At 48.6% G+C, this 12643-nt stretch overlaps 1 protein-coding gene across 1 annotated transcript in view; it reads right to left on the bottom strand.

Annotated features, from left to right (window-relative positions):
• Positions 1-12643, bottom strand: part of GSR (glutathione-disulfide reductase) — a 40180-nt gene that overhangs the window by 16164 nt on the left and 11373 nt on the right. The window contains exons 4-7 of the mRNA XM_075607405.1: positions 7898-7967; positions 6358-6505; positions 5468-5522; positions 4100-4199 (exon numbers count right to left, since the gene is read on the bottom strand). Of these exons, the coding sequence (XP_075463520.1) occupies positions 4100-4199; positions 5468-5522; positions 6358-6505; positions 7898-7967 (373 nt within the window). The remainder of the gene's footprint in view (positions 1-4099; positions 4200-5467; positions 5523-6357; positions 6506-7897; positions 7968-12643) is intronic.

Below are 12643 nucleotides of genomic sequence, written 5' to 3'. Positions count from 1 at the left end.
CGTTACATTTGGAGGCGCTGCTGAGAGAGACCTGGGGTGCCCTGTTTTCATTTTTTTCAAATTGTCCCATTCATATTTTTCATCATGGCGGTGCCGTCACCGCAAGACGTCGATGACTGGGCCTTAGCGCGGCAATTATCCCCAAGGCGCGTGTTTGTAGTGGCCGGAGTATCCCATGATACGCAATTGTCCACTATGCGCGCCCAAGTAAGAACTTGCCCGGAATTGGCCACTGCCCGGGTGAAAGACTTAAGGCTGGATGCTGACGGCCGGGGGATTACCTATCTCCTGTGCACCACGCATGACATATGCCTAGAGACTGTTCCCCATGTATTAACACTCCCCGAGTCTTCCGCAGGGGACTGTCTCATGATCTATGCAAAAAGCTGCAGTGTAGTTGACAGGACTGTAGTTAAAATGGAGGCTCCTGCAGCAGGGGAGGCTAACAGTGAGTCCCACCTAAAATGGCGGCTCCCGCCAACTCAAGATGACACACGTGCTTCTGACTGCCAGGCTGCTCAGAAAAAGGTTACAGAAAACCATCTGGGACTGGCGGGAAAACCAGAGCCCCGCCCCTGTAATGTGAGTGACTCAGTGCAGAGCCAGAGCCACTCAGTGATAGAGCACACCCCTCCTTTAAATTCCACCAGGGGGAGTGAGCACAGTGAACAGCCATTAGACCCTTCTATTCACCAGGAGGAAGAGGAGGAGGAAGGCATTGTCGTGGACATGGAATATTTTCTTTCTGAGCAGGAAACCGAGATAGACTGTCAGGACATACACCCCAATATGTATGTGGCCTGGCGTGCGCCAGGAGTAGATTCTCTTCTCTTCATATGCTCCTGCCTGCAAGAAGCCCACGCTCAGGGAGCCAAAGTGTCTCGGTTATCCCTCGACTACAGGACCATCGAGGTGGAAGGAGAAATGGGCATACAGTGTTTTAGCCCCACTTGTAACTGTTCTAGAGAGACATTGACATGGTGGTCCTACTGTGAGTGTTGCGGTGTGCGGTTATTGAAGTCTATTGTTCCCCAGCATGCCGAACCAGCAGAGGAGACAGAGGAATCACAGCATACAGAGCCTGCTGTGGGCCCGTGTGCCCTACCACGGCCAGTCCGGCCTACAGAGGTACCATCGGTCCCAGGCTTGGGATCAGTACCTGTTGACGACGACCAGGGTGAGTTGACTGCCCCAGGGGTGTTGGGTGTGAGCCTCCAGGTGACCGCGGAGCACGATAGCTTCTTAAGTCTGGACACCTGGGCGAATGGCTCCACTCGACATCGCGTCCTGGCGGAGGTGTCCCCCCTAGAAGATAGCTGTCCTGCAGTGCGAGTGGACCAGTACCCACTGCCTATCGTTCCAGAAGAAGAGAAACCCATCGCAAGCCAGCAGAGTGGTAAGGAACCCCCTTGCTCCCCACAGGCTCCGATGGAGGTGGCCGTGCAACAGGCCAGAGTTACGGTTCCTGATCTGAGTGAGAGCCCGTGCGCTCCAACCCAAATGGTCCCAGGACTGGGATCCAACGCTCCCGAGTTTAAGGACAGCAAGTGGACTGCCCCAGAAGTACAGGAGGCAGGTCCCGAGACAGCCGAGGTGGGAACTGACAGCGTCCCCGAGGACCTGTTGGCCACCGAGAATCACCGCAGGGGTAAGGTGTCTACTCTTTATCCCCTGCCAGGGGAAGCAGAGACTTTGAGTAAAGAGACAGTGTCCAGTTCTCGCTTCTCCGTGGAAGCTGAGCACGTATGTAGGGACAAGGACTATGTGGCAAAGGAGCTGATAGAAGTTGCCTCCTTTGCGCCCAAGAAGAAGCGGCCCATTCGTCACGTAGTGGACCGAGGGAAAGGTCCTGGCCGCCTGGCCTGCTGCTTCCAGGCCATGGATGATCAAGTAAAGGTTGGTGTGAAGGACACTGCGCTATTCCTTCCACCAGGGGGAGGAAGTAGCACTGAACCAGTGACTGTCACCCCAGAGCGTGCTCTTCAAGAGAATTTTCTGGGAGAGGCTCACGGACGCAAAAGTGAGGTACCCCCACCTGATCAGTTAGGGGCACCCCACATATGGTCTCAGCAAGCAGCTGATACTCAGCTGGCCTCGGGTAATAGTGGGTGTGATATGCCATGTAATTTTGCATTGTGTGAAAATGTGCCATGTTTTGAGGATGTTGCAGTCGATCTGTTAAGTGTACGGGGTATGCCATGCCATTTTTCAGTGTGTAAAATTGTACCATGTTATGTCGTTCCCCAAGCGAGGGCGTTGGGTATTTCACCAGGGGGAGAGTGTAGCCAGGTCACCTGTTTTCCCCTGCGACCCCCCCGGGCGCCTCCGTGGTCACGGACGCTGTCGGGTACTGCCAGCGGCAAGCGGCAGACCCGACGGCCATTCAGGAGGGTGGGGGCCGAGGAGGGAGCTCGCCGGAGTGCAGGAGATCTCCGGCGGCTCTTGCACAGGGCGCCGCCATGTTGCGCCGGTTCGCGCATGCGCAGAGAGTCCCCGGCGGCCCGAGATAGTCGCGCATGCGCAGAAGATCGCGCGAGTGTAGGAGCCAGCCAGGAGAGTCGCGCGAGAGGTAGGGAGAGATTGCGGCGGCCATTAGGGGTTAGTGTAAGCACAGGGAAGGCGCGCACGCGGCCCCAATGTTACAGTAAGGGCCTTGGGACTACAATTCCCAGGAGGCATAGGGAGACAGGCACCAGGTGCCTGAGAGGAGCCAATAGGGCTGCAGGACTGCCAGGAGAGCAAGTGGATACATTTGGCGGGCTTGCAGCTACGTTGTCAGTCAGAGGAAGGAGCAGTCAAGGGAAGGAGGTAGGGTACAGGAGCGAGGGACTCCCTGTACTAGGCCAGCACCCCCTTGGCCCAATATAGCCCTGAGTCCCCAGTAGTGTGAGTGTTGCCAGGGACAGCCCTCAGGATAGGGAACCTGTCACTTACCTTAGTTGGCCACTGGGGAACAGAAGGGAAGATAGGGACAGCTGGGGGGTTTCATAGCGGTAACCAATCCGGGGAGCCATAGCCCAGGGTCCTGTTGTGAATTAGTGGCACGAGACAGCTGGGGGGGTTTCATAGCGGTAACCAGTCCGGGGAGCCATAGCCCAGGGTCCGTGTCGCGAGTGGCGAGGCCACTGGGGGGGTTTCATAGCGGTAACCAATCCGGGGAGCCATAGCCCAGGGCGGCGTTGCGCGTAGTACGAGGCAACTGGGGGGGGTTCATAGCGGTAACCAGTCCGGGGATCCATGGCCCAGGGCCCGTATTATGAGTAGGGTGGGTACAAGACCTACCTATATAGGATAGGCAACCCCGAAGGCCCTAGGAGAGTGACCCTTAAGCCACTTAAGGATGCTGTGCTATAGGGACGGCCTGTAGTGCAGGGTGTGTCACGTTGTTGTATCGTTGGAAAGGGACTCAGCGGATGCTGCGGTTCCAGTGGCGGAGTTCGGACCCACGTTGGGGTCACAGAGAATATTGCCAGGATAGGATCAGACGGATTCATCACGCGTCTGACCCTTTGTGAAGCGTTGCTGATCCGAGCACTGGAGTGCTCGGCAGGTATCTACAGTTCTAAGTGCACCACCGGGCCCTTAGCTTAATAGTGACTGCGCAGTCACCCATTGATTCTCTGCAAGAGTGCGGGACATTGGGTGGGGTTCTTTGGACACTGGGTGGGATCACCTAGTGTTGGGGGAATCATCCTGCGAGACGTCACGGTTAGTGTCTCCTCCTGAGAGGGACACAGGTTATGTTATGAATGTGATGTGTCGTATTACATGTTAGTAAAGTCCTTAGTTATTATACCCCATTGTGTATGTGATCATTGTGTTTGTCCTGCGAGGATTCACTTCCCCCTCTGGTGGGAGCCATCGCAGGTGGAGGCGCTGCACCTATTGAGTAAGTGGTTACCCCTAGTATAATTGCCCCAGGTTCCCCGTGGCGGAAGCTCAGCCCTCCTGCGAGCCAACAGGTAATGCACCACACCTGAGTAACAATATATGTTTCCTGCACTCACACAGTAGAATCTGCGATTGGGTGGGGGAATACCCGTTACACATACATACATACATACATACATACATACATACACACAGTATATAGTTTTACCTTGTCTTGGCGAATCAACAATGCAGCCCTGGATCCCAGAGCCGAAAGGATCCCTGCTATCTCAACAGCAATGTAACCCGCACCAACGATAACACTGCGCCTGAAACATTCATGGAGAGTTACCATACACTGTGCAGGAGCAGTAAAGAAAGGTATATATGCAATTACAACACACACACCACCTTGTGAAATAATATCAATGCCCCACGTCACGTACTACATTTTTCAGTGATCCCCAAGTACTTGGGTTGGACTATGAAATATTTATAGACTCAGGCATGTGCATAAACATTTGGGCTAACTAATTATTATTATGTCAACAGCTGAAATGTAACTCATTGTAATCCCCCATACTTCCAGGAGACTAGATCAGCCAGACAGTTACATTACAAACAAAACATCAATTTGCGCTGCTTGCATTTTTTTAGGTTGTACTTAACTGAATCAGAGGATCCCCCAGAGCTGATCAGTGGTCCCCTGACCTCCAGACACCCCCCAGTTCCTGAGCTACAAAAGATGTTGTCCACCGGTGGAGACACAATGGCCGCGGGACCAGGGCTCACTAGAAAATCGGGTGCCGTTTAGGCTTTAGGCTTTTTGTTGGTCAGGTCAGGTTTGTAGTTTCTTTTTTTTAAGATACTACAACAATTTTAATTCCTTTTTACAGGAAACTGGCTGATGTCCGGAGGGGGGGCATGGATCAGCTCAGAGGAACCCCCAAGTTCATAAAAAGTAAGGAAGAAAATATTTTGGGGTGAATACTGCTTTAATCTGGGGATTTGCAAAGGCATTCACCTCTATAGCTCTCTCTCACCTTAAATCTTTTCCCTCACTGCCCCTTACCTGTGGAAGTCCCTCACACTCTGTATACGCCGAGCCCCTTCTCTTAGCACCTTTAAGACAAACCTTAAAAATCACCTCTTAAATTAAGTGCTTCAATAGCCTGGACTCATGGCCACTGTCCCACACCCACAGTCACTCCTACCAACCATTGTGGCCAAGCACTGCCATCTACTGCACTTATTCCCTCACCCACTGTCTCTGTAAATCTCCCAACATACCACTTAGATTGTAAGCTCTCCGGGGCAGGAATTTCCTTTCCTATTGTCTGATCTCATATGTTGCACTTATTGTATTATCACTCCCTGTACTGTATTGTCTCTTTTGTAAAGCACTAAGGACAGCTGTGGGCGCTATATAAAGATATACATACAAAGGCCAATTTTGTCCAATAATAACACATTTAAAAAAAAAAAAAAAACAGTAAAAGACCAAAAGAAAATTTCAGATATGAAATCCCCAAATCTTCCAAAATGACTCCTCTATGAGTAGAGATCTGCTAGTAGTATCTTAAAAAATTATGTGTACCTCGGCAATTCTTCAAGTTCAAAAAACCCATCGCTTGTGATTCCCAAACTGGCCCCTGCAAGAGAAAGACATGCACACAAAACCCGTAACTAAATAGGAACTGCCATGTAGTTATCAAGCGCAACACATTTCACTCGTCCAACAACTGTTGTTTACATTCAGAGAGCCGATGAGAATTGGGCCTGCTATTTCTGTACGTAGCTAGAGGCGTGTGTATTCTCAAATATACCTTCTGTAGCCCCTTACAGAACTCACGTCCCTTTATTTACAGAAAATGGGCAGGTAGAAATACCGCAGTGATCATCATTTACATTGAAAAATAATGAATTATGCTAATGTGACTCCTTAGGCCGCGCTTATAGTGCTGGCGACGCGACCGATGACGTCCCCCGCGAAAGTTATAATTAGATTTTCTGCGACTGTCGACAGCGACGTCACGAAAGGGGGGCGGGCTGCCGTCTCCGATTGATTTAGAGACAGTCACACGTGGCGACTGTCTCTAAAAACTAAAACAGACCCGACTTCAAAAAATGTTGCCGCGACGTCGCGCTTACTATAAGCGCTTTCGGCGGAGTCAATGTATTTGATTTGGAGCGCCGTCGCGTCGCCGTCGCAAGGCACTATAAGCGCAGCCTGAGCTGCCAGCAGGCTACTAATGCAGATATAGCCAGAAGCTTTGGCACTGAAGTGATAAATGCAATAAACTTGTTGGGAGTCAGGTACAGAGAAGATCAGAACAGGACTTTCCACTGTATTTTCCAAAACGTCAACACTAACATTTTGCTGTTGTGTTCCTATAGAGTTTTTTTGCTGCAATAATGACTCGGTATTTCCTAAAATAAGGTTACAGTATATGCACATCATCCTTTTACATAATCCTGTGTACTTACCAGGCACCTCCGTGTCTGACGGTGCTGAGGGCCTGCCTCCTGTAGCTATCAGTATGTTCGGTGCTGTGTACTTCTGACCATTGACCTCCAGGGTCGGCTCCGGATCGGATGTAAAGGCGGCGTGACCCCGGATAATTTCTATCTGAGCCTGGAATACAAAAAGGGATTTTTATTTTATTTCTTGCTGTGGAAGCAGCTGCACGACCTGCTCACCTATTTACTAAGTAGCACAGTAGTTGGGCGTGCAGGGTTAATCAGACTTTGATAACCGCCCAAAGTGTGGGATAAATAAGGTCATGGTATTGAGCTAGAATAAAAGCAGATACTCGGCTTCCCCTGAAACCCACTCATTATGAACCTTCCAAAGCCCTGATATACTGAAGGAGAAGCTCAGTGAGGAACGACACTGACTGTCAACAATTACACTGAGTTTAAATCAGGGTATCCTAGTTAAATTCCCGGTGTCGGCTCCTTGTGACCTTGGGAAAGTCACTTTATCGCCCTGTGCCTCAGGCACCAAAAGCATAAATTGTAAGCTCATCTGGGCAGGGACTGTGTCTGTAATATTCCTATGTGTTGTGAAGCGCTTTGAGTCCCACTGGGAGACAAGAACTATAGGAAATAAAGTTATTATTATTATACACACCAGGGTGCTGAGCAGTAGCTCACCTCGACTCCTATTCATTTACAATCTTTGTGGATCTGGGCCTAACTGTGTGCACTGGAAGTTGGGCTCAGCGTGGGGCAGGACTGCTCGGTGCATTATACAGGATGAATGGGTATTTATCATAGATTACCAAATTGTCACCTACATGATACCTATCAAAGTGACAGAATACGGCCCATTTCTGCTTAATGCATTTAAATGATAGCCTCACTGTTTTTTTGTTGTTGTGCTAATCAGGGTTTGATTCTTATCCTGCCCATTACAGGGCAGTAAGAAAAAAATGCAGCATTAGCTGTATGTATGTATTCTGTATGTATGTATATACTGTATGTATGTACAAAATAGACAACAGAAAACAGAGAATTAAAATACACTAAGTGCAACAAATAGAAAAGTGCATGATGGGAAAAGTGATCCCTGCGCCATAGAGTTTGCAATACATAAGTGCAGTGGATGGCAGTGGATGACCGCTATGGTTGGTAAGCACCTCTGTGGGCGTCGGGGGAAGTAGTTAGGAGTCCAGGCTATTGAAATGCTTCATTCAGAAGGTGTGTTTTAACAGTTTACTTAAAAGTGAGGAGAGAAGGTGCTCGGCATATACAGAGGGTAAGGGAGTTCCACAGGTAAAGGGGCAGTGAGGGAAAAAGGTTTGTGTCGAAAGATGTGAAAGTTGGTGGAAAATTAGAGTGTTTTATACATTTTCCTATTTGGGATATGCTGAAATAGTTTCTGTATTATGGAATTCCATAAAAAGTGCTACGCCCGATGGGATCTGCAAGGGATGCATTTTATCATTGTATCTACTGTATAAAAGCATCTTTAGGGCATGAAATGACCTACATCCAAAGAACTGCACTTATAAATCTAACATACCTTGTGAAGATTATTTTGGTAGATGTCATTGAGGCGGCTCACATAGGCGTCTCGTTTATCCTTAATAACCCTGTGGCAAAAAATAAATAGTTAATAGCAAACAAATGCAAATATATATATTTTTTTCAGAACAATGAAAGAGACATATTTATGAAACTATTTGGGACACTCACTGGTGGCCTAAACCGAGACCGCAGCTTCATGAGCCACTACACAAGGGAACTCTCTTCCTACAAGTGCTAAGACCCATGTCTACACACGAAAAGCATGTCTGACACCTGCCTCTTACACATACAAATGTACAATGTTATTCTATCCCTTTATACTAACAGGGACCACATAGTACCCACACACATGCACAGAAATGCAACACCCACTTACATTCCAACACCTACCCACACCATTGTTATACACTCCCCCTCTACATACACCTTTTGTAAAGCACTGTAGGCGCTTTAAAAATTAAGATTTACACACACATACACGCTTACATCACAAACATTCAGGGACCATTTAACACCTTAAGTCATAAATCGCATACTGCACAGGGGGAATGGTTAGGCTTCACCCAGAGATAACATTCCTAGCTGTTCTGTTTGAAAGTAAATTTCTTGGCGTAATCCATTGTAATATCGCCCGAAGAAGAGATCACTGTATCTCATAATCTCGCACAATTTTTTTTTTACGGACTGCTATTACTAATAATAAAGAATGGCATTGGAGAAATAAACAGGCAGGTGCCAGCAGATAGCCAAACGAATGCCATATAATTGAAAAACTATTCAGTCGTCAAATGTAACCTTTTCAATGAAAGAGTGTCCTCAGCCTCAACATTGTCACACCTTGTATCTCTAGGATCATATAATCTTATCAGCAGCAGCAATGCAGTTCTTCCGATGGATCACTGGAGCGATCGATCGGCAGCTTAGATATTTGCATTGCCGTAAATGTAAGTGTAACCCCGTGTCTGCCCAGCAACACTAGGACCCTGCGCCCTCGCATGCTCCTCTCCATGGACATGTGACTCTGGTAAGCCAGAAGCAAGGCTGCTGAAGGAGGGGCTTAGGCTGGTTCTATAGCGCGGCAGTTTTAGTTGGCTGAGGATAGCCAGCCATTCTATAATAGGGCCGCACGCGCACGGCAGGGAGCTTAAAGCAGACCGACGTGGGAGATGAGGAAATTAATGATTTTGCGCCGCTACCGGCGCTGTAATGTGTGTGTGTATGTATGTATGTATGTATGTTTGTGCGGGTGTGTATGTGTGTATGTATGTATGTGTGTGAGTATGTGTCAAAGTTAAATAAATAAAAATTATTTTTATTACATTTTTTTTTATTTTAAAATTTTTATTTAATACATAACTCACAATCTCTACACACACACACACACACACACACACACACACACACACACACACACACACACACACACACACACACACACACACACACACACACACACACACACACACACACACACACACACACACACACACAGTACCTTCACTCACAGCATACACACGAAAAGCATGCGGCACGTGCACGCGCGTTCGCACATTCACGCGCGCAAGGCCGCACAAAGTATAGAACGGCCCTAAAATGGGGAGTGAGCCTAAAGAGCAGGGGGCAGCCATGACAGAGATCATATCGGAGCTGAGTGAGGCTCGATTCATAGTCTCCTGTGAGAAGGGACCTGCACGTGTAAGGGCTCGTTCAGGGAGCAAGCTGAGGACTCGGAGGGAGGGCGTGAGGGAGGCAGTGCTGGGAGTTTGCTGGGCGACATGTGATTATCCCCCAGCAGACTTTTCAGCGTTGGGGAGGGGGCGGGGCTACAGACGGCAGGGTAAAGTATCCAAGCTGCAGTCATGAAATCATTCTGAAGAATGATTTCATTGGCTGCCTTGGTCCCTGTGACGCTGCTTCAGCTCCAAGAAACGAAATTTTCGTTTACTGAAGCTGTCGTCAGCGGCAACGCCTGGCTTCGGAGGCAGGGCAGTTGCTACCCTGACAACAAGTATTCAAATTGAATACTTTGTTGCTCACGGCAGCACGCACGTCAGCATGCCCGCCCTCCGAAGCCAGCACCTTGAACGAGGCCTAAAGCAGAGAGCTGGAGCTCAGAGCGAGACTGCCAACTGAGTGGATCCTCCGACGGGTCATAGGAAAAGTGGTACCATAATACACCTCTTTGCGAAGTACAAACTTTGCACTGTAACTTACAGCGACAGAAAACAAGCTCCAACAGGGTACCTGTAAGGAATCGGGGATCACAGCCCCTGCGACGTGTTCTCTCCTTACCTCCAGCTGTACAGCATTCCGCTGCTAGCGGTCAGAGAACGTGTCCTTCGCGGCGCGCTTCCTCCTTGCCTCCTGCTGTACATTCTCCCGCGCACCTTAAAGAGCGCGCGCGCCCATTGAGGGCTTTCAAGATTCCCACGGAGCTTGGCTCCACCCTTCTGCTTGTGACACGCAGCCGCCCCGCAGGGCGCGCACATGTGACACGCGTGCACCGCTCCCCAGCTGTGCGTCAACACTGACATCTTCCTCACCTGTCTCCTGCTCTCAGCCTATCCCTGCCTCCGCAGAGACCGCTCCTCCGCTCCACTCCCTTCTCTCATTGGACTCCTGTTACTATATGTGCTCAGCTCTGTCACTTCCTCTTTGGCTGAGCATAGTTATTTGTAGCCTTGTGTTCCCACGTCTTTGTCTCCAACTTGTGTTCTCTGTGCCTCTAATCTGTTCCTGCTTGCCTCCCTGTGTACCGACCCGGCTAGACTTTGGACCCTGCTCTGGATTATCGACCTGGGCTTGCCTCACCCCCTTCCGACCTTCTCTATCCCTGACCACGGCAAACGTACAATCTACTACTCTACTGGCTGCAACCCCTGACCTCGGCACCTCAGACTCTGACTATTCTCCTGGCATCTACGTACGACCTCGGCAAGTATCAGGACTAACCCACTCTCTCCAACCCAAACCCGGTGATCTTGACTATCCACCCTCCAGATATGCCTACGCTGCTGTGGGTGCGCAGTTCTATACTTTCCCACCTCAGTACCGGAGTCCCGCCTTGTTCGTGGTGAGCGCAAGCGTTACAGTACCGGTACTACAAATATAGGCCTGACCACCCAGATTGGGAGTCCCATCACGTTGACTACAACACACATACATGCACAGCACTTATGTGAACTGTAATGATATGATTTATATTGTGTCTTGTATGTAGTGATCCTATACTAAGGATCACGTAGTTACGGATTACCTGTTTGCCTATTTAACTATTCTATTCATAAACCAATGTATGTATGTTTGTGTATATAAAAAATTAATAGACGATTACCGTTCTGGTATCGTGTATTCATTTTTGATTATTAAAGCTCGGCAAACACTGTACTGATACCTCTACATATATACATATTACAGTGGTTGACAAATCACCCAAAAAATGTACTCGCCGAACCAAAAAATCTACTCGCCACCTAGTCCCGCCCCCAATCCCGGCCTGCTTGGGCGGCCATGAGGAGGTCGCCACGGGGTCAAATCCAGTCGCCACGGGCCTGTAGGTGAATGGATTTGTTGACCATAACATGTACATATATACAGACCCCTAAGAAAAAGCCCATACTGGCAAAAGTACGTCGGGGTAGTTCACCTGCTTCCTGGGGTACCCCCTGCCTGACTGTGCTGTCTTGCCCTGATGATATGCTTCACGTGGGAGACCAGCTGGTTTTCGTGGCTCCAGTATGCTGCTGAGCCGCCCATGACTCTCGTGTGCAGTGCTGTTTATTTTTGTGCTGCCTTGCTGCCTGCCTCCAATCTTCGGTATCTGTGAGTCCTGGGAGGAGTTTTCTCTGTAGATGCCTCAGTGTCTCCCACACAAAGTGCTGCTTACTCCTGTGCTACTCATCTGTCAGCTCTGGTATCCGTGAGTTCAGGGGAGGAGGTGTTTGTTCTATGCTCCTCTAAGTGTAATTATATATGCTTATATGAACTGAGTGATTTACTGCTCCAAGCCACTGGTCTTGCTTCCATTAGGACCCGGATTGCATGCACACTTTTGTTAGACGGTTTTGTGTCATGATTAATGAACTTTTACTGTGATTCTTATCTAGAGTTCCCGTTCAGCCCTATACATCAGGGCATTGTCTGTGTTTTCTCCACCCTCCCCTCTCCCGCACACAGCTCATTCATTACTGTGCTCCATTATTTAGTATTGTCAAGGGATGTTTTGCTCTATCCAGGTATTTATACACCCAATAGGGGTTAGGTGAAAGGTGATCATTTTCAACCTTTTCTACCTATTAGGGTCACACAGTCTATTTTGCAGCTGACAGTCAGGACAGGTATTTGGGCTCCTTTTTACCCCAGTTATTTTATTAGGTGTTGTTAATATTTGTGATATTGCTTTAATAAATGTAATATTTTTATGGACAGTGCTGATATAAGGCTTCTGTTTGTTTCTTGCTGTTATATATATATATATATATATATCCAGTGCTCGACAAATACGGTCGCCAGGTCGCCAGGGCCAACAAGATTTGGCCTCCTGGCGACTCAGCCTCATGGCCGCGCAGCGCACGCGGTTCTATGCTTGTTTAAAAAAAAAAAAAAAAAAAACATTTTTTTTCAAAATCCTTCTTCCTGATTGGTTTGACGGGACTTGGCGCGATGCAAGGTTTTTTTTTTTTTGCCAGCTACAGGCTCTATATAAGCCCACGCACACGAATCATCCTTCCTTTTGTATTCT

This window comes from Ascaphus truei, chromosome 1, assembly GCF_040206685.1.
Source record: "Ascaphus truei isolate aAscTru1 chromosome 1, aAscTru1.hap1, whole genome shotgun sequence".
Lineage (NCBI taxonomy): Eukaryota > Metazoa > Chordata > Amphibia > Anura > Ascaphidae > Ascaphus > Ascaphus truei.
Note: the sequence above shows the minus strand (reverse complement) of the source record. Positions and strands in the feature narration are given on the sequence as shown.